At 39.3% G+C, this 23,224-nt stretch overlaps 1 protein-coding gene across 5 annotated transcripts in view; it reads left to right on the forward strand.

The window, feature by feature from the left end:
* The window catches only part of LOC129744889 (uncharacterized), a 161,652-nt gene extending 140,341 nt beyond the window's left edge, over positions 1 to 21,311 (forward strand). For 4 of the 5 annotated variants that reach the window (XM_055737641.1, XM_055737642.1, XM_055737640.1 and 1 more), the window contains exons 7-10: positions 4,027 to 4,295; positions 11,569 to 11,707; positions 11,785 to 11,939; positions 19,863 to 21,311. In XM_055737641.1, the coding sequence (XP_055593616.1) occupies positions 4,027 to 4,295; positions 11,569 to 11,707; positions 11,785 to 11,939; positions 19,863 to 19,972 (673 nt within the window). In that variant the 3' untranslated portion in view covers positions 19,973 to 21,311. The remainder of the gene's footprint in view (positions 1 to 4,026; positions 4,296 to 11,568; positions 11,708 to 11,784; positions 11,940 to 19,862) is intronic. The other variant, XM_055737643.1, reaches the window with a different exon arrangement.
* The last annotated feature ends 1,913 nt before the right edge of the window (positions 21,312 to 23,224 follow it).

The raw sequence follows: 23,224 nt of genomic DNA on the forward strand, positions 1-23,224 counted from the left end.
CAAATCATTAAAAACATTGAGAAGACAGATTCGTTGCTTATCCAACTTTAAGACCCAATATTTCACAAACATCATCATGAATGAGCAGCTTTTACACTGAAAAAAAAATAATTGGGGCAGAGCACACTCTAGTAAGCTTATTTTTGACCAAATGCATTCGGAGACGATTAATCAAGGAGTGAAAACGGACTTTTGTTCGGGAATCGACGGGGTTTCACGCGAACGTACTTCACGCAAAATAGTGCTTACTAAAGGAACTTGGAGACGCGAAATGAACGGTTATGATCCAGAGCAACAGCGAAGAAACGGACAATTTAAAAAAGACAAACTGGACAAGTATCCACATGAATTGATGTTCGATCTAAGATCGAACCTGAAAAATAGTGATTAGATTATTGATTGAAAGTTTCAGTGTAAATTTTTGTATAGATACAACCTTAGGAACAATTATTTGCATGAGTCTTAGAAATCTACACTACAGGACTTTTTGTTTGAAATTCCCATTATAAAATTTTTGATTTAGCCTTAAAACTGGTTTTCCTTTTTTTCTACACGAAATGATTTCAGAAGAGTAAGAAAGTTACTGTGCTCTTAAATCACAATGAAATTTAGTTTATGTCATATTTCGTGCATGTGTTGGTCAAAGTTGGTTACTTTCAGTATTTTGTTGAACTTCAGAAAAGACATACTTATTAGAACCACCCATTAACACAAGTTTCGTCTTAAAGTGAAGTTTAAGTAAAAAGTCTTGGGCTTCCTGAATTTTTTTTTTAAATTTTATTCATTCCTAGGAAACGCACAAAGCCTCTTTTGCACCTTAAAAAAAATTTTCTTTGAAAGTTGTAAAGCTGTATAAGTTAGTTACCCTACTTTGGACCTTCAAGGCGGTGATTTTTCTTAATCCATAAGTTTCTCATAAATAGACAGGATTTTTATATTTTTAAGAAAGCCCAATTACAGTTTGTTTTCTTATCTGCAAGTTTTAATGTGAAGTTTCAACGTAGGTGCAATACCTAAAAGAATTATTGAAAGTTTTACAATGATATGAATGGTGAACATTTCCTACTGTCCCTTTTTGGTACTGAGCTGGTTTCTTTATTGAAACTAGATCAAGAATACCTTTAAGCAGTTTGATTTTTGGAGAAAAAACAAAAAAAAAATGATTAAAAATTTAATTTAAATCATATACATATTATCAGGAAAAAGTATAACATCTTATTAACGTTTCGAAAAATCCCTAAGACTGCTGTTATGAATAGAATAAACTTTCAAACAGTGCTCTCAGCAGCACAGTAGTAAGAACACAATTGTGTTCACTTGTAGTTTATTTGCATAAACCTGACAAAAATGCTAGAAAAACTCAATATAAGTTCTTAATAATGCCTCAATTAAAGATTCATAGAATTATTGATGAGGGGTTGGTATTGAAACAAAGTTTAGGTGATGTTAGGTCTAAAAATGGAACATCATTGTTAAAATGTCCTTTTTCTGAACCCTTTACAAATTTTCTGGATCCTCCATTGATTTTCATTTATTTCGAGAAAAATAGGTAGTGATAGTGCTCTTTTAGTTTTACTTCGACTCGGACAGTTATTTTTTTTTTTGCTCGGTTTACTCAAAATGCGCCCCACTCACTGAGTTTTAGCACTGAAGAGAAGGTAGATTTTTAAAAACGTTTAAAATTTAATAAAAATTAATTTTCATGGCAAAAACCTTTATGATAGGATTGGGGAAGAATAAGAGATCATTGTTTACATAGGAGCGTATTAATCATATAACAACAAAATGTTTTATTATCAGTTATATCATGATAACTTCGATTTGTAAACTCAGCACAGGATTAAGACGCACGCTAATGTCATTTCGTGTGGTTAATATTTATTGAAAAAATGTAGTTAAGAAATAATCTCACGATTTGTTTTTTTTTTTTTTTGAAAAAAAGTGTATTAAAAAAATTTCAGAGTGTTTCAGTATTTTGGTAATGATCTGAATAATTCATCTCATTTCTCATAGCGAAAGCCTTTTTTGATAAGAATCTTACCACAAGAAATACCGCACCAATCAAAACGACTGGTTGGACCCTTTGTATGTAGAAAAGTTTCTGCATACAACATTTGAAAAATTCGAAAAAATATGAATTTTCATGATTCAAAGCTTTACAAAACTATGTATTTCATTTTTCACTATCCTATTTAATAAGCGATATAAATATCGCCAGGGACAGTTAGACCGTGATCATGGATGGTAAAATCCACATCCTTGGAACTCAAACAAAATTTTCGCTCGCTTTTGGTTCTGAGCCCAAGTGCATTTTTGGTGTGCAAAAGTGTGTATATCATTGAATTTTTTTAATTTTTTTTAAAGTCATGATTATAAGGGGAAAACAGTTCTCGAATTGACCTCTGTTAAGTGCTCCAAGCTCTTGGCCTACAATTTTTCCTCAATCTGTTGGCAAAATCTTTTATAAAACTGCTATGAATCCGTGGAACCAAAGTTTTTTTTATTTTGTTTCGATAATAGTCGTTTTACCATCTTTATAGCATTCGCGACTTTATCAATGTTGCAGTTGGCGGATCGTTATTGAAAAACTTATCCGGTACAACTGTGTTCGATGTTTACTGTTGGGCTCGAACTCGCGGACATCGGCTCAGGGGACAACAGACTTGCCAACTGAGCTTTAATCAAAACAAGATTTCTCTAGAAGGAAAGAATAACAAAGAATTCATTTATTTTTCAGTTTATCTGCTTTAGGTTAGGGAAATGCTTTGAATTTGGTTTTTTAATGACATTTATTGATCTTCAATTTTTTTGTAATTTGATCTAAAACTCTGAAAAATAATATGTGTTTTAAAAAGCACTGAAAATTTATCATCTAGTTTTCAATTAAAAAGGTTGATTAAATTAAGTTATTTATTGGGAAGGCAGTAAAGCTAGAGTTTTAGTTGTAGATTTCTCAAAACCATGCAAAAAATTTGAATCTAAGGTTAATTAAAAACAGAACAGACACACCATAACAATAATACTAGACTCCAAAAACTTACAAAACAACCATAACAACTTTTTGATCCCAAGACGCCCATTCAAATGCTCGTTTTAACAAAGTTTGCCTCTAATAAATTAATATCTAATCATACAACAATAACGCGAAGGGCTAAAAAGTAATCAGATAAGGAAGCTGGTCCAAAATCTTGGTAGTGTGAAGCAGATCGTATAAATTGTTTCGCTTTTCGGGCAGCTTTTGAAATCTCCATTCGGAAGTGATTCATATTTTCCTCCCTCGTTGCCTAAAAGCTGTTGTTGTCTTCCGCCCATTAACATCAGTTCGAAGCTGTAATTACTGTTAATTAATCCGTTACTAATCGTAGGCTAATCCACTAACAAGTTTTTTTTTCTTTATTTTATCTTTTCTTCCTCCTTTTTTTCTTTTTCAACTTCCCTGCTATCTCTCCAATTTCCTATGTTGCGATGCAATCTCTCTCTGAATCTACCACCGTGTTAATGCTTAATTTGCATGGGATTTGACTGGAAAAAAAACCTGACACATGAAAAAATAAACCGCCGCCATTGCCGGGTACATTCGATCGGTTGGTTTCATTTTCTCCGCTCGGGTTTGGGAAAAATATGCTAACCACTTTGATGTTTCCGTAACTCACTGAACCCTTTTCTCCGGTTTTTTTTTTTGTTTTTGTTTGCTCAACACTCTGACTGACACACGATCACGACCTTACTCAACACTCAACATCACTTACCAAACATTTTGGGACCAACTTTCCCCCCATTGAACTGTCTTCCAACATCCGACAACAATCATCGACCTTTCTCCGTGTCTATGTGTTTTCCTTGTTTTTCCTTTCCTTTTTCGTTTCCAAAATGCTCCCTCCCTCAACTTCCTTTCTTTTCTATCCTCCTACTCTCATTTATTCCTTCTATCCATGCAAAAATCCACCACCCTCTTTCTTTCTTTCCCTCCTCTTTTCTTTTCTTCTTCCGGCCTGTCACCACTCTCTTCACCACTATAAACCACAGATCTATGCTTTCCAGATGCGGGGGTTCGCTGGTATCGCGGCGCCACGTGGTCACGGCGGGTCATTGCGTGGCCCGGGCCACCCCGAGGCAGGTGCACGTGACCCTCGGGGATTACGTGATCAACTCGGCCGTCGAACCGCTGCCGGCCTACACCTTCGGGGTGCGCTCGATCAACGTGCATCCGTACTTCAAGTTCACCCCCCAGGCAGATCGATTCGACGTCGCTGTGCTGACGCTGGAGCGAACCGTGCACTTTATGCCGCACATTGGTAAGAACCACGCCGTGGGGCAGTGGGTGGGGTGGGGCTAAAATCAAGCCCTCTTCCTTCCAGTGGGGTGGGTCTCATTCGCTGGAGAGGGCGCCATTAATGTTACAGTTAGTAGGGCACGAAAAGTCGCTCTCCTGATTGAACGAAAATTGCTTGGCGTGGGTGTACAATTACTACATACTAGGTTTTACTCGGTCATTTAGGAACGGTTGGAACTCTTCATCTAGCTTTTCAAAAGTGAAAAGACGCTTGCCAAAGTTTTACTTTATTTTATTATCAGCTTTGGTTAGGTAATCAGACTTGACATTATTGGTTAAATTTATTTTTTTCTTCTAAAATTCTTAAAAATATAACATATAGATATTTCTTATTAGAGCAAGTTCACTCGTGTTGGGAAAAAGTGGTAGATATTTTGACACCTGTAACACATTTTGAAAACTGTACCATGTAAAACATTTTCAAGATCTGTTTCAGATTTTTTACAACTCGTGTTCTATTTTCCCATGCTGTGATGCAAAAATAGTTCGATTTCTTTCGCACATGGCTGAAATAGAAACATTGCTGTCTAAAAATACAACGCTCAAAGATCTTGAAATTATTTTTGCATGGTAAAATTTTCAAAATGTGCTACAAGTGCCTAAATTTCTACCACTTTTTCCCAACACGAGTGAACTTGCTCTTATGAACGGGAGAATATGAAACGCTTTAATATGTGTTGTGAGCCTACTTGGTTAAACGATTATATTGAATCAAAGGAATCGGAAGATTCCCTTTAATTCAGATTCTGGTATTTCAACAACTTACTAAAGGGTGTTCGGATCAAAATGTAGTTAAACTAAATTGGTCGTAAATCGATTATTTGTTTATTGAAAAATCAAATTATCTATCCTTTTGAAGTTCAAAATGTATAAAAGACGGAAAAATAATCAATTAAGATTTCGATCGACTTAGTCTAATGGTGTCCACGATGAAATTGTCACACACAAAATTGATTCGCAAAGTTTGAGTTGTCATTCGATTGCCATAAAATTTTCAGGGATTGAATAATATCTATTAAACTTTATTTTAAAGTTTTACTCGTATTTTATTTTAAGTCCATACTCAAATGGCCGCGCCTTGGCCTTAACCCCGGCCATAAGATTCTGCACAACCTGTGAATCAACCGTTTTTTTTGCATGTTAACCCATACTTTCTTCAGTTCCTCGACTCGATTGGGCGGAGCTCCGGAGCGTTGGGAGGGTTGAACATTTTGGCACGAAATTTACCTTATTGTCCGCATACCACTTCAACACGTCCTTGGAGTAGTGACATGTGACCAAATGCGGCCAAGAGATTGTTGGGACGTTGTGGGCCTTCAGGAGAGGATGCAGTCACTTTTTTTTATTAGTTGATCACCCAGGTGTTAAATCTTTTTTTACGGATTGCATTCCAAGGCAGGGTGAGCCACCGCGTCCTCCCAGTATGCTACTCTGAGTCCATGAGTGCAATTGGTCGACGCATGATATTATGTACCCCTACGCCATTAAGTCCACCTGGGGCCTCTGGTCATAATTCCCATCCGGACCTACATCGAAGACTGTACCCGAGATGGGAGACCAAGTCCTCGCTTAAGCGCTCATCATCTAACTCAATTTCAAGTCAAAACTCCAGCATATATTCCCTGCCTCTAGCTACGATTCAAGTCTAAGGACCTCTACTTTGACGACTCGAGGTCCGGCCTTTACTCGTAACTCGAGGCTCGCTTGATTTGCACGACTATCGGCTCCACCTGTGTTCGAGACCACTGCAAGAGACCAATGACCTCTCCTTTAACGACTCGAGATCTTGGCTCCAATTTAAAAACACCGTCTTAACCGATTAAGGCTTTACAGACTGAATAAATGACATGGACAACTTAAGATTAACATTTAACACCCAGTACCGAGATGAGAATAGAACCCATGCCATCTATGGACCAGTGATTACCGCCTTAACACGCTAACCAGTCGAGTTGAATCCTCACGGTGATGTCATCCTACGCGACTCGAGTGGCTCATTCAACGACAACGTGAGACCACTCTACCCGAGAGTACTCCGCGACGTGAATACTCTTCTCCTTCCGAGTTCGACTGCGAAGAAGGTCTTGTCATATCCCCACAGTCTCCGTCGCAGAGAGCGCGTTCGACTCAGATACTCCGCGATGGTAACGTTGGAGGTATCCTACACACAGACGCGCGACGTACCAGGCAGCTCGGCATACGCAGAAGGTAGAGTCTTATCTTTGTATGCTTTACTGCCAGGTTCGGACGCCCACTACTCAGATGCTCCCCGACGATGGAGTCACCCTACACCGGTTGCGGGCTGGTGCTGGTCTTAACCACTATGCAGGGCAGTCGTGATCCGTGTTAACCCATCGCTGACCACGCGCCAAATATTGGTATCCACGATGTTTTCGAAGGACGTGTCATATCTGCAGGCAGCAAGCATGTTAGAGCGTACCCCTTCGAACCTCGGACAGTTGAACACTACGTGCTCTGGTGTCTCAGTTGTGTCACCGCAGGTTGGGCAGAATGGCGAGGACACGTGTCCAAGCTGGTGGTGCTACTGCATGAAGCACCCGTGACCAGTCAAGAACTGTGTCATGCAGAAATCCACCTCTCCATGTCTCATATCCATCCAAAGTCCGACGTCAGGGATCAAGCGATGGGTCCACCGGACACGTTCCCACTGGTGCTCCCAGCTGGACATCGAGGCCTCTCTGGCATGTTTCCGCACATCGGGCATGTGCCTGTGCTCGTATGAGAAGATATCTTCCTCTAGCAAGAGCGAGATGGGCATAATCTCCGCCCCAACATCAGCAGCTACCGAGGACAACGTTACACTGCCTGCTCAAGGCTGCCTTCCAGGCTGCCGCTCATTACCACAAAATGGATGAGGTCACACTCGCTAAAACCCTTTTTCTACTGCAGCGGATCGCCGAGTTATTCGACATGGCCTGTGAGAGGGCTGCTGTCGCCATTTTCGCTCTTTTACAGGCGTATTCGACGTGAGCTGAAAAGCTCAGCCGGTCGTCGATCATCACCCCCAGGTACTCGAACGCACAATTGGATTCGATTGCACACGGTCCAGCTGCAATCGTCGCTGATTGTGCTGAAATCAGGTTGGTGATCAGCACCATCTCGATTTTGTGGTGAGCCAGATGCAAGCTCTTGGAGCGCATCCAACTTTCCACCTTCTCAATAGCTACTGTGACGAGTAGCTGGACGTCTCCGGTTGATGGGCCCGATGAAAGGAGAACCACGTCGTCGGCGAATCTCACAAGTCTCACTCTCGTGGGGAGAAGCAGTCTCAGCAGTTCGTCGTAGACAATGTTCCGCAATACCGGGACAAATATCGATCTTTGTGGAACCCCTGCCGAGACAGCAGTCGCTTCTGGAGGCACTCTTTCATGTACGCCTGTCCGTTCATCGTGTCCTGGGTCACGAAAGGTGCACTCCACTTCCCGCACGTGCAGATAGCTTGCCAAACCTGGAATTTATTCGAAAATTTGAACATCTTCTAAGTGCGTACATGCTCTGGAACGCTGAACTTATCTTTGGCCGTGAAAAACAGGTTGCTGGGGATCTGTTTGAAGTCGGTCTTTACTTATGTTTCGTCGTCCATGATGCAGCATTCAGCTTTCGTCAGCATGTTGAGGTTCAACTTCCTGGCACGGGTGTTGGCGGACTTGTTCTGCTTCTCGTCGCGATTAGGGGCCTTTTGTACCTTGAACGTTCGAAGCCCAGCCTTAGTTTTGGCCTTCTGGAGAAAACTTTGGCTTAGGTGCAGCTTCTTAGCCACATCCCGAACGGAGGCGTTCGGGTTTCGGTTGAAAGCCCCAATTACAAGGTTGTGATTTTTGGTGTTGTACGGAATACTTTTTCCTTCACTTCTAGGTTTCCGATTGATGGTCAATCGTTCCTCGAACCGCTTAATCACTCACGACACCGTGGAATTCGCGATTCCCAACGTTTAAGCGATGGAACGATGTGAGAGATCCTTGTTCTCGTGAAGAATGCGCAAGATTTTATCACGCAAGAGGTGTTCTTTCGACTCCATTTCCAAAAGTTTTGATCACAGGACTTTTAAACTTGCAGGATGTAAACAATGCACTATGAACTAAATCCACCAAAATTTTCATCAAACTCTACTCAACGATTAAAAAGTAAGAGCAATTTCATAGTATGGCAATTTCATCGTGGACACCCTTTAAATTGACGAGTCTTTCGTTTGACGCCTGCCATTAGATTTTGTACAGAAACTTTATTCACTTTCTTCGCCGTGGAACGCCAGTTTGCTTCGAACCATTTCTAATAGATTTTATTATCCGCTTAAGGTTCTGCTTAACTATCGCCCTATATTTTTCGATCAGGTGAAGTTCTGGTGTGTTGGGAGGGGGCACAACCTGAATGATAACTATTGGCGGCATACAGCTCCATGGCCTTTTTATCCATAATGGCAGGATGCCATATCTGGCCAAAACAGCTCAGATAAAACGCTTTTGAAGACACTCTTTTACGTAAATTTCATGGTTGACGGTCCCGCTTGCAACGAAAATGTCTGCTTAGTTGTCGACAAAAGTTCCCCAAACACTTTTATTATTTAGCTGCCACTACACCTGGGATGCATAGTAATGAAGAATCACTTTGATGTTTTCAAATTAGGTTTCAATTCACCAAGCTGCCCACAGTTTCGTTCTATCGAAGATATTGAGCAAAAGTCGAGCGTAAATTTGAAAAAGGTAGCAAAACAATCAGCATAAATTTTTCATTTATTTTTCTCTTAAAAGCTTACTAAAAAAACCCTATCAAAACATACTTTAACATATTTTGGGCGTTACTTCCTAATAGAGGAATTAGAAATAGTATGCGACCCGATTCTATGTGATATAAGCTTTATACATATATTTGTTTTAATTTTTTTTATCATCTCAAAAAATGACTGAAATAACTTTGACGGTTGATTGAATGAACAGAGTTAACACCACCTGTTTACATTTTATGTGGTCATAATCTAGAAAAAAAACAATCAAATATTGTTTGTATCATCTATTGGGCTTGGGCCTGCTAAAAGAGTAAAGCCTGCTCTTTACTTTTAAACTGATTTCCATAAGAATGACAGCTTATCGGAGTGCAATTGGAGCGAAGGCTATTGCTCTCTCTGTTTAACACACGAGAAATCGTATACCGGGATTGCGAGCGCGTCCATCGCCTATAAGGGAAACATACGATTGTATCCCGAATGCCCGAAAACATTCGGAGCAGCGCTGTCAAACACAATCTTTGCCCCGTTGAGAGAAAAACCAATCGACAATTTCGGTTTCACTCTCGCTTTTGAAAACGTTTCAGCACTGACCATACTGACTGGACACTCGATTTCGTTTTCTGGATAATTTTTCCAACAGTACGCAATGTCGATTCTAGAGTGCGCATCGATCGATTTAAAGCAATGCTATCCCAGTTAGGAAATGCCACCCAACTTTTAAAGAAAACAGGAAATTTCTACGATAAAATCGGGCTAAACAGGTACATTTTTCTTGCAGGGCATTTTTGTCAAATTTTTCGGGTAGCCACCTGCAGTCGGTATTGCGAACCTGCAAAATCTGATAACAAAAAATTAGACAGAAAATTGTTGAATTTTTGTTCTAAGTGTCATGTCAGTGTGATCAGTGGTTTAAGTGTCTCTTATGAGATTGCATATTAGATGACACCAGGGTTGCCTACATGTTTTTTTCAAAAATCAGGCACTGGTAAAATAAGAATCAGGCTACGTCAAAGTAACGGAAATTTCGCTCGAAGTGATGACTTTTTTTTTTGGTCGTCGCTCAACATTTTCAGTTCATCAATGGTATCTTATGCAGTCCTTATTACCTACTCATCAGGGAAATTACAAAAATCAGGGAAATATCATGGCTTATCAGCTTGTCAGCCTGGGCCTCGAAAAGTCAGGCGAATTTTGAAAAATCGAGCACATTGGCGTATCTGCATGACACCCCTACGGGCATAGGAACATGTGATGAGCTGGTCGTTATCTATCGCTAGCGTAATGGACTGAGGCTGAAAAAACTAAGCCTTCAAGCCAAGTAGACTGCGCTCTGATTGCGAGGTTTATGCCGCGCCTATGCGAGTCAAGTAGACTGTGCCTGAATGTGAGTTTATTGTGCTACGCCAAATGTGTCGCGCCTGATTCAGGTGACGTTTTGCAACTAATGCGAGCCACATAAGCTGCACTTGAATGCGAGCTACATATGTGCTACGCTAAATGAGAATCGAATGGGCTACGCCTGAATGCGAGCTCTGTGCTGCTCCAGAATGCGAATCATGTACTGTGCTTAGTTTATGCTAGTTGTATGTGCTTTGAGCTCAATCTTCCGCGCCTACATTAATATATGCAAGTTTAGTGTATAACGCAATGTAAGAGCTGATCACAAAACCCATTATCGTGCTCGGTTGATTTTTCAAAACAAAATATTAAATTTTCCCATACAAACATAAAAGTTAAAATTTATTCATGTAAACGCAACCTAAAAATTCAGCAACAAATCATGGATCAGTTTTGAACCAAAACGAAGCTTTAAATAAACCAGGGATTGAGGAATTCAAAAATGACCCCAAATCGACTTAGTCTAGTGAGCATCCCAGTCAGTGACTTGAGCCTTGTTGAGCGACCCTCTAAATAGATTTGACCAAATGACCTGGAATGATTTTTGCCCCTAATATGTTGATTTTAAAATGCTAAAATTTGTGTACAAAATGTAAACAAACGTCGATATTTGATGTATGTTAATTATATTTTATTTTTTATGCCAATTCGTTGAAGATTATTGGTTTAAGATGAAGGGTTCCTATAACGCCGTTCCGATGGGTGGATTTTTTATAAAGTTTGAACTCATTTTCGCAACCAATAAACGCTGCCTCGAATTCACATCTAGTGTAAACCTACACTAGTGCTTCTCACACATCAATCATGCACCCAAAAGCGTTACAAAATGCATTAAAACCGTCCAAAACCATCATCACAAAATTTCTGCTTCTTGCCACCAAACTCGCGAAAAAAAACGTTTCTGTGAATATTTCTTGTAAAAAACAAACTTTCCTTTTCACCCCGCTATCCTTTTTGTTTCGGAACCTTTTGGAAAATCCTTGTGCCAAAACCAAAAAAAAACCAAAACTACCAAAACAAACCAAAAAACAACCTTCAACCTCGAAACAACCTCAAACCATCCATTGGCAAAACCTCGAAAATTGCGCCACAGCACCCATCTGTCTACCGGAGAAGAACGAAGATTTTCTAGGCAAGTTTGGCTGGGCGGCCGGATGGGGTGCCCTGAATCCGGGTTCCAGGTTAAGACCCAAGACGCTACAGGCGGTCGATGTTCCAGTGCTGGACAACAGGTGAGCCACATTGAGGGGAAAAACATAATGTGGGGGTGGTATTTCTTAATTCTTTTTTTTTCGATCGGCTTCAACAGAGTTTGTGAACGGTGGCATCGTTCCAACGGGATCAATGTGGTCATCTATCCAGAGATGCTGTGTGCCGGCTATCGAGGCGGCGGGAAGGATTCCTGCCAGGGCGATTCCGGTGGGCCGCTCATGCACGAGAAGACCGGACGATGGTTTTTGATAGGTAAAGTACAAATCAATTTACAATCATGTTCGTTTCTGGAAAATTTTCCGTTGATTAAATCGCAAATTTTTCAATGCTCGTTAATGCTCCTGAAATGCGTTAACATAAAAAGTCATATTTCAGTATTCTTCATTCAAGGCTATAATTAAATCTTTGATGCATTGAATTGTCGTACAACCATAAGTCTGAAATAATTAAAATGATAAAAATGTCTTCCACAGAACATAAAAAAAATTTGAAGATTTTAAGGAAGTGGAAGTCTCAAATGCATTCACATGTCAGCAGAACTGGCAATCTAGAACGTTTTTATTGGCATTAGTTTACTATTATGGATGGTAAAAGTTTTATCAATTTGCATTCATAAGCGGTTGTTCTTCTTTAAAATGCTGATCGGAGCTGCTCAAGCGAATATCTATGTTTGCTGTTTCTTTGGTGTTCCTCGAATCAGAATATTAAACAACAACAAAACACTCGGACCTCTTAAGAAATTATAGAACGGGTTCTTTTTATAATAAGCTAGCTGACCCGGTGTGCTTTGCTACACCTTCCAAAAATGAATTTGGTCAGAGACGAACCAGAAAAAGACTGAAAATTTCTCCCATAAAGACATAAAAAAAAAATTTTGTTAAAGATATTAAAATTTAAGATTAATTTTTTGAAATTGACTTCTAAATTGATCTTATGTTACATCTTTGAATTCTAAGCAGCAACTCGACTGTGGATTCCCTTAACAGAGATGTTGTAATCGTTTTCCATTTGTTAAACAAGCATGTTTTTGCTTAAAAAAGGTCTGATTTGTAACTTGATTTTAAATCAAAGTTTAAAACTGGAACTATGACTTAAATTTTCATACTCTGAACTAGGGTTCATGAACTAAAAAAATATGATTCATAAGAAATCATTCATTTTCGAAATTCTCTTAACAAACAGAATTTACGGATTTTTAATTGATCTTTTTGCGACGGTCATTGATTTTTAACCGTCTTACACCCTAGCCCGCGTTTACACGGAATTTACTTAAATTGGCATACAATCAAAGCCATTCGTTATTATAGTTTTCTTTTTCCACAGAATGTTTTCGAGCATGTTCATCTAATTATTATTGTAAGTCAGGTCTAAGAGTTACTAAGAATCGGCTTGATTTATTGATCAAAACACTATCAGAAGTTTGATAGAAGGAATGTAATATTATCCACGTGGATGAAAATCCCAAAAAAAACAACCCCGTCTAAAGACGGGACTAGAAATACACGACAACAAATCAATAAATATGTTGGTACAATATTTACTTTTTGTGCAAGCAAAAATGTTCCAGTTTTTAGCAAGGTTGACGAAATCACAGAAAAATCTGTAATTTCACAAAATTTTGAGCAAATTTTCATCACAGAATCTGTGTCACAGAACACAGAATCTATATAAACTCACAGATTTCACAGTTTTTCTAAATTTTGGATGGATTTCCAAATTTAAAATTTATTTTGCCAATTTAAAATTAATATTTTTTACATGGAATTAAAAAAGTTAGTTTTAATTGATTTTACCCGACTAAAATGTTACTTCAATTTAGGAAGTTGCATCACAGAAAACCATCACAGAATTTTTGGGTAAAATCACAGAAAGTCAGATTTTTTTTTGTCATGATTTTCGGCAACCTTGGTTATTAGTGGCACAATTTCAACTAACGTTGTATAATCATACAGTTATAAGTCAGTTTCAACCTGTTTTGGAAAAAATTGGGAAAAAATTTGGTGTGTTAACACCAAAACCAAAAATGTAAAGAATATTTATTTCCGTAGCCTCTTCGGTTATGCAACTTACATATGTAAAACAGCGGTGTGTAGACTCGCTTCGGAAAGAATCATTCGGCTGATTTTTTCCGAGTTCAACTTGTTGTGTGCAGATTGATTTTATCTTCGTTAAAATCATGACGTGATTGCACACAAAACGAAGAGAACAGTTCCGAATTGATGTTTTCCATGCCTCGCAGGAATAAAATCACACCAATGAAGCAACAGAACGAAGCTTACCGTACACCAGGCATGTCAAACTGGGGGTTCGCGGGCCGCATACGGCCCGCGGCCTTAGTCAATGCGGCCCGCGTAGCCCCGTCTTAAATTATCACAAAATTTTCTACTTCACGGAAATACGCTGGCTTTCCTGCCACAAAATATTAAAAAGATTTTTTTTGCTACGAGAGGAAATAATATTATTTATTGAAATGAATGATTTTTAATGCGGCCCGCACACTTAAACGAGTTTGACATGCCTGCCGTACACGAATGCTCACGAGCGATCGTTGCCCGACGGACCGAGTTAACATTCCTCGCACCCTTCTCTCGCTCGTTTCCCGTTCCCTTGTATCTATCAATTTTAGCCACGCCCCCATGCGTTGTCCGATTAATGTGTACGGCTGCCGAACGAAAACGATTTGAATTTTGAATTCGCAGAACTGTACGTTCGCTTCGCTGATGTTTCCCCCGATTGCTGTTTTCTCCTGCCGAGTTTATCCGAAGCTTTCTGCCTGATGCCTTCCGAGTTGAACTTTAGATAGCATCATTGCAGATTGAGTTTAACGAAATAAAATCGTTCTGCAAAGAAGGGCAAAGTGCGAGTATGTAGACTCGCGATTTTAACATCTCTGATGTAAAATTGTCATAAATGTTTGCTCATCTATGAAGGCTTTCGTAGTACAAAACTTGTTGTAATCATAAAACATAGCAATTGTTCACTGAAAAAATGGGTTCTCAAGATCAACTCTATAACCGTTGTTACAAAATGCATTTAATAATTTCTAAATGTTTCGAATGCCATAACTCAATTATTGTGTATTTTTTGAATTTATGTTTACGAGTCCTACAACCTTGGATCATTCAGGACCTTTTAATCCTTGATTGGCTTTCTAAGAAAAAATCATGACCTCGCCCTGCACACGAGTCGGCCTAGACGGCCTCTGGCTGTTGACGCCTAACCCTTAAAAGACCTGTCTCTCTGGTCCCGTGGAATCATAACTACTTGGAAGAGTTGTTTCAGGCCCAAGGGCCTAAATCGCTCAAGAGACCCACTCTCGGTGCGACCAATACGGTCTTGCTGTGTCAACCAACGATCGTGTCAACCAGGGAAGACGCCATCAAGCCAACTCCAATAGACCAAAAACTCGATTTTGGTCAGTCAACCCTAGCCACAAAATGAACTCTTGGTCATCCAAGCTGGAGTCCACATCAGATCGTCAAGTCATCGAGCATTGGAATACCAAGCAGGTTCCTGAAGCTCGCCAACAAGTACCCATAGTGAATCCACTGACCATACTGACTGGATACTCGAATCCGTTTGTTGGATAATTTTCCCAGCAGTACGGAATGTTCATTCCAGTGTGCGCATCGATCGCTTTCCCAGTTGGAAAAAGCTACCCAACTTCAAGGAAAAATATACAATTTCGACATTACCATTGGACTAAATTGGTAAATGATTTTTGCAGATCATTTTAATTTTTGGAAAATTTTACAGGTTCGCAATACCGAAGGGCGGATGCAAAATTAGCCAAAAAATGATCGGATTTTAGTTATAAATGCTATGCCAGTGTGATCAGTGGTAAATCCGTCGACGATATGTTATTTTATTTATTTATTTACATAGTATTCCGTCTCACGACATAACTTGACGAACATAATTCCTAAAAATCACTCGGTCCATGGCAACCGTTCTCCAATTCCTCGGGCACCCCACGTTCGCCAGATCACGCTCCACTTGGTCTAACCACCTCGCTCGTTGCGCCCCCGCTCGTCTTGTTCCTACCGGATTCGTAGCAAACACCTGTTTTGCAGGACAGTCGTCCGGCATTCTCGCAACATGTCCCGCCCAACGTATCCGGCCAGCTTTCACCACTTTCTGGATACTAGGTTCGCCGTAGAGTCGCGCGAGCTCGTGGTTCATCCTTCGTCTCCACACTCCGTTCTCCTGTACGCCGCCAAAGATGGTTCTTAACACTCGTCGCTCGAATACTCCGAGTGTACGCAGGTCCTCCTCGAGCAATATCCATGTCTCGTGCCCGTAGAGAACAACCAGTCTAATGAGCGTCATATACAGGTTACACTTCGTGCGAGGGCTAAGTCTTCTCGACCGCAGTTGCTTATGGAGTCCATAGTAGGCACGACTTCCGCTGATAATTCACCTCCGGATCTCCCGGCTGGTGTCATTGTCTGCGGTCACCAGTGAGCTGAGATAGACAAAGTCTTCGACTATCTCCAGCTCCAGTCGACGATATGTACATCCCGTTAATCAAGTGTCCGTGAACCACGCTGTACAACAACATTTTTTGAACCAAATAATAAAATTCCAGAAATTCAAAACGGAAAAATCTTAAAGTTTAAAGTAAATTAAAATTCTTTCGGTTTCGCAAGAAACACCACAGTTTACCATCTAAATTTTGTTCCACGTTCCTTCCGGGTACCCAGTTATAGGCTTACCCTGAGACCCAGCTCAGGGGTCTTCTGCTGCTGAACTAGTTTTCCGGGAGAATTGGACCGGTAGGTTTTAACTCTTGTTCTGATTTATTTCAAAGTATAAATCCAAACAGAGATGATTGAGGAGATGAACCGGTGAACCTAGATAAAACTTCATGATTTTTATTTGTGATTTCTAATAAAATTTTCAGTTATCCTTATAGATGAATGTAGAATAAAATGTTTTGAAAATATATTCATTATTCAGTTACTGCAACAAAATTCTTATCTGTTTTTGGATCACAGAATCTTATAGGTATTAGAAACTTAGACACAATTTTCCCTGATTCTTTTTTTTTTCTTGGAAAACTAGAGACAAATCTCGGTTATTGTCTATCTTTCAACTCTGTTCTACCTCAAGTAAAGCCTTGTCACATTTTACGAAATGACAGATTGCGAATTTGAAAAATATCTAAGGGTCATTCTTCAGACCTTAATAATCTTCGCTGCACCGATAGACCCATTCTCTCAACATGTCCTGCCCAGCATATTTAGCCAGCCTTCACCACCTTCTGGATACTGGGTTCACCACAGTCACGCGAGCTGTTATTCATCCTTCGCCTTCACACTCCGGTCTCCTGCACACCGCCAAAGATGCTTCTTAACACTCGTTGCTCGAATACTCCAAGTGTACGCAGGTTCCCCTCGAGCAATGTCCATGTCTCGTGCCCGTACAGAACATAATAAACTTCAGATGATCATTCGCCGCCGGATCTCAAGGCTGGTTTCAATGTCTGCGGTCACCAGTGAGGCGACATAGACAATGTCTTCGACTATCTCCAGCCCCTCGCCGTCGTTCGTTGCCTTGTTATTACTGGACAAGCGGATTCGGTCAATCTAGGATCCGCAGGGCAGCATATACGTGTCTCGGACGTATAAACCAACAAACCAATCCTCCCTGCTTCGCGTTAAAGTTTGCGGTAGATTTCCTTCACCACCGTAGATGATCTTCCGACTATATCAATGTCGTCGGCAAATCAGATAAGTTGGCTGCATCTGTTGAAAATCGTGCCCCGCATTTCGTCCACAGCTCGTCGATTAACACCTTCAAGCGCCACGTTGAGCATCATGCAGGATAGACTGTCTCTTTGTCGAAGCCGCCTGCTTAAATCCGCAAACAGCACTGTGTTCCATCCATCATCGCCTTGATCAGTCTGCTCAGATTCCCGGAAAAGCCGTTCTCGTCCATGACCTTCCATTGATCATGGTCACGGTCGACCGTGTCGTATACGGCTTTGAAGTCGATGATTAGATGGTACGTAGGGACTTGGTTTTCACGGCATTTTTGGAGGATTTGCCGTAATATGAAGATTTAGTCCTCCGTAGTTCGTCTCTCCATGAATTTCAGCTTGCGGCACGAAGCTTTTGCGGGATGCGTTGAGTTTCTGATAGAACTTTCGTGTTTCTTGGAAACGATGCAAATGCCCAGCTCGTCCTCACGCAGGGCTTTTTCTCTTGGAAAATTTTGACTCGCTGCCTCTACCACTGTCGGTGAATTTCCACGTTTTTACGGATGCTTCTTTGTACTACTGCTCTCCGCGCTCCATCGCCCTGCCACACTCATCGTCGAACCAGTCGTTTCGTCGAGTTCGTTCCACATGCCCGATGATGTTCTCTGAAACGCTGTTGATAAATGATTTGATGGTATCCAAAAAATCAAGCTCGCCCTCTGCCGGTCGTGTTGCTTAGAGCGATTGCGCATAATCTGCTACGACCTCAGCTTGCTTCAGTCGTGCGATATTTCACCGAGACGAGCGTCGGTTTCGTATGTTGTTCACTACGGAAAGTTTTGGCACATCTTCATCGTCACCAGAAAGTGGTCTGACTGTCGGCGCCTCGACATGATCTGACGTCGATGATGTCAGAGAAGTGGCGACTGTCTATAAAACGTGGTCGATCGGTGATTACGTTTGGTACGATAATCTCTAGGTGTGTCAGATATCAGGTATCAGGTAATTTGTGGATCTTCAATATGTTCGAGAGTACGAGGGTACTGCTCATGAAATTTAGAGAGACCGTCGTGATGTTGCTGTTTTGGGTTCCGAACACCATCAAGTCGTTGTTGCACTCCGCACGCAGCCTCTGACATGGAGAACAGACGCAAAAGGATCCGCCTACCTCAGTAAAAGGTTAAGGTTGCTCGCCCTCCAGTCACACAGAGAGGTTGAGAATCGGAGTTGCAAGATATTACTACAACCCGAAGTTGGGTCCTACCTACCTAACACACCTAAGGATCCAGCGCCGATTGTCCGATGCATAGGGCTGAGATAAATGATCTCTAGTGTTGACGATCCGCCAAGGTTTTCAACAACTGTGCGGATATCAGCGACTAGACTACGCTACGCTTCGTTCCGCATGTTTATAGTCAATTTGTAATTGCGAACTGATGGTAGCTGATAATGGTAAACACAGTATAAATGTTAACATCATCACACACTAAACCGAAACAACTCAAGCTGTGGTTAGCTGTCATACTGCAGGGTTGGCAGGGAAAATGAGTAGTTGCATCGGAATTTGCATTAGAAATATGAAAAGTGGACAGCTATCGCTAATGTACTAAGTAGAAGTTAAAGAACTAGACTAACGGAATTGAATAAGGATAACACTATTTCACCACGGAAACCTGAGTTGAATCTTTAATTTCAACAAAAATATTACATAGGTTCTTTAGGGAGTTTTCCAGATAACAATTTGAAAACTTAGTTTTCAATTGTTAGGAACTAGTATTATTTATTATTTCTGTAACTGAAAAACGCTCAATCCTTTTAGTTATCAACGAAACAGATCATAACTTCGTCATCATTTTGTCTAAATACTTCATAATATTATTAAGAAGATAAAAAAATCAACTGGAATCAATTTTGTATTAAATTTTTATCATTTGTGTTTCACCTCTGGATCTATGCAACATCCTTAGGATATGGATGACGAAAAAGTCAAAAATATCTTAAAAGAACAGCTCTCAATGAAGTCTTTTTAGATTCCGGACTGTGAACTCGGAAACCTGAAGTTCAAATGTCCATCGGAGAAATTTTTTCTCGTTTTACTAAAATTACTTAAAATCGTTTATATTGCATTTTGGAATCTTGTCATTGCAGATATAGGTATCGCCTTCACTTTTGTAGCTATATGTTATTTTGGTAAGTTTAATACAATCTTTTCATATGGTATAATTTTTTGAATAATTCTGTTGTCCCTGCGATATACCTCCTTAAATGTTTGCTGGGAAAGATCATTTTACAAGTTTTAAAACTTGATGTTGATTGAAACGAAGTTATGAATTAAACTACTAAAAGCTACTAAAGAGAAAACACTTATTAAGGATCTGGATACAACTATAAACACATTTTTTATCAATTTATTGAATTTCAAGGAAGCAAAAAATGGCAAGAATTGATTACTAACTGAAACTTTTTTATTTTAGGTATCGTGTCGGCGGGTTACTCTTGTGCCACGCGGGGTCAGCCTGGAATCTACCATCGCGTCGCCCACACCGTGGACTGGATTTCACACATCGTTCAGGCCAATCCCTAAATAGCTCTAAGAGTTTTCTCTTGAACTAGTGCTTAGCGCGTTTGTAAGCTGTATGAACAGCCGAAAACAACAAAATGGCAGCGAAATAAATGAACGATGCCACACAAACCAATAGCAGCTATTCGTCGAAATGGCAAAGGACAAATGAAAATGATTGAAAATAGAATGAGGGAAAACACAACGGAGCGATCACTAAGTCATAATGTTTTTAAACCAAGAAAACTAAGAATTTCATTCGCTCAGCTGAGACAGCTTGTAGGATTTAAAACAGTTAACGTTTTGCTAGTTTTATCCTTTTCCGCAATCTCAAACAGGGTGTCGCAAATAACTAAAAGTTGCGAGCGGAAAAGATAAAATTACGGAATCGAGCAGCAAACACGTATTTATGTATTTATTACTTCTGATGTAAAAAGTGAACGCTTGGACGTTATTTTTAAAAAGGAAATTCAAACGATGATTGCTAAAATCCATTCCGCTGATTGTGTTAATATATTTTTAATGAAAATTTAGCCTCCTTGAAGGGATTTCCGGTTCCCTGTTGATAAAATATCAAGAAAAACGCCCTCATCTCAAGCGTAATCTACTAAATACCTGATTGTGATATATGTACGAGAACTATACTAGGAGACTTGTGGGTGATAGCGAATGGCACGTTAGGGAACGTAATTCTGCTGTTAAGATGCATCGATAGAAGCAACACTGTATAAATAGGATCAAGGTTTATCGTATAAGATTGTTGAAAGTCGCCCACCAAATCAGTGTGAATGTAAAAACAAAATTAAACAAAAAGAGTAAAAGACACTAATAACATGTTTCTGTGAAACTGTTCTATTAGTAGCAAGTCTGTACGTAATAATGTAACACTACAACTTTAACAATTACTCTACAATTTTCTACATTTAAAAAAAGATAATATGGAAAAAAAATTAGAATACTAGAATTCACAAACTAGCGAACACGAGCAGGCCATCGTCGAATTTCGAGCGCACGGTTCGAGCCAACTAATAGGGATCTTCACTTGGAGCTTTTGTGTTATTTTTTATGTAAATACGTCAATCCTATCCTCAACTCTAAAGAAAATCTTTCCTCTGTGGTAGTTCTAGTGAGCTTAGGTGACTCTTAAGTAAGTGCAAGTTTTTTAAAATACAAAAAAAAACAGAAGAAAAAATGATAAGCGAAATAGAAAGCGCAACAAAACGTTGCGCCATCCAGCGAAATGTGCTTCAAAGTAGGGTGATCAGTCAATCACAAAATGACGCATCGAAACAACCGATTGTTACCATCACGAGAACTGTATGTATTTTGTAATAAATAGAGATGATATTTTATGCTACCGAAATCGTGTGGGGAGTTTACTTTCGGCCTAATCGTGTCTTTTATTGAGAAGCTTGAGCTTTGGATGAGCTCTAGCGATGAACGTGAATAAAAATGCGCCTAACGGTATGCAACCAAAACTGACGTTTCACTTTCCGATGTTCCCGTTGAGAAAAATTGTGCCAATAAAAGCATTTCAAAAATAAACGTCTTTTATTTTTCCCTAATGAAAGTTTGAAGTATGTAGGTACATATTCGATATTTAAATTATAGGATCTTAAATGTGCTTGGGATTAATGAAAAACGGGACAAATGTAAAGCAACATTGCTTTGAATCTAAAACTCTTAACAATAACAGAAAAATGCAACTGCAATTTTTGAACTTCATGTATATTTTTTTGTCAAAATACGAAGTTTAATTAGCAAATAAAAATTAAATATGGGAGAGTGGGGAATCATGGGCCACTTTTTTCGTTGTTCCATAACTTCTTTATTATAAAAGATGAAATGAAATTAAAAAATGGTATGGTTTTCTACATTTTCAAGGTATCATAAGGTATTTTTTTTAATTTTTTAATAAGTTATTTTTCACAAACTCTGACTGTTTTAAAAGAAGCAATGTTTTTTTGGATTTTGAAAAATGGGGGGGAATCGTGGGCCACTAAATCTAAATTGACCCAATAGCATGGAAAGTTTATGAGTTGACCCGAAACTGTGATTTCTTTATTCATTTCGTTATTTTAAAGCTATTTCAGATGATGAAATAAAAAAGAGAGGTGTGTAGATAGATTTCAAAACCTGGCTTGTGAATGTTTTGGCAGAATTTCTTATAAAGGATGGACAAAATATTTTTCATAACTCTTCATTTGGCATAAGAAAGTTTTACAGATAGGAAAAACGTATTTTAAGTTTTGAATGTGTTTAAAAACATAAAAATATAGGTGGTTCAAGATGTGTGGCCCACGATTTCCAACAAGCTATGATTTGCAAATTGGTTGCGTTTGTGTGTCTTATTGTTGTTTCATCAAAAATTCCTTTTCCACGTGAAAGATCATGACAAAACTAAGATCATAAGCGTATGAACATATTTTTGTTATGCACTTTAGGTTCCCCATCGATGCAACTAGCGGGTGTTTTATTTAAGTTTGTAAGAGAATTTTTTTAACTTTTTTTAGCTTGATAAATAAAAGAAACATATGATACGTATTTAAGTCAACAGCATATAGAAATATATGCTCACGCAAAGTGACGACGATGACAGTTGGTTTGAGATTTTTATCTCAACACACATTTGAGATATTAAAAGTGGCCCACGTTTCCCCATGGCCCACGATATCCCACTCTCCTCTACTTTTAATTGACGAAAACGTGTTAACACCTTGAGGACAGTGAAGAAATATAAATCCGAAATACCAAAATTTGGCATCCCCCATTTCAGACGGACTGGAGAATATACGGTGTAACAGACAAACTTTTAGAATGTTTTTTTTCTGACCCACAAAAACTGTGAAATGAAAACTATTATGGCCATGAAGTCAAGTCTCCTTTTATAAAGGATCAAGTCAACTTCTACTTACAGAATTATTACACAATTTTTTAGTTCCACGAAAACGCTTCAAGTTAATTTACGGGTTCATGTATCGATTCAACTATAAAAATTTATAAACTTGAATTAAACGCGGTCGAAAAATGCAAAAAGAAGGTGATCTGCAAAATTTGTTCAAAAAGATATGATGAAAATAAGAGAACGGGATCAAGTGTCCCTATTCTCCTCTACTGAATCTCTCAAGTCCACTCAAAAGTTGCAAAAAAACGAGAAGTTACCTGATCCCTTTGCACAAACCTCCAGGTTATTTGATTTAAATTTCGCCGAAAAAAGTCGGAAAATATAACCAACTGAATGTAATCAAGAAAAAATATGTCTTAAAATGTACGGAG

The sequence above is a fragment of the Uranotaenia lowii genome, chromosome 2 (assembly GCF_029784155.1).
Source record: "Uranotaenia lowii strain MFRU-FL chromosome 2, ASM2978415v1, whole genome shotgun sequence".
NCBI classification, from domain to species: domain Eukaryota; kingdom Metazoa; phylum Arthropoda; class Insecta; order Diptera; family Culicidae; genus Uranotaenia; species Uranotaenia lowii.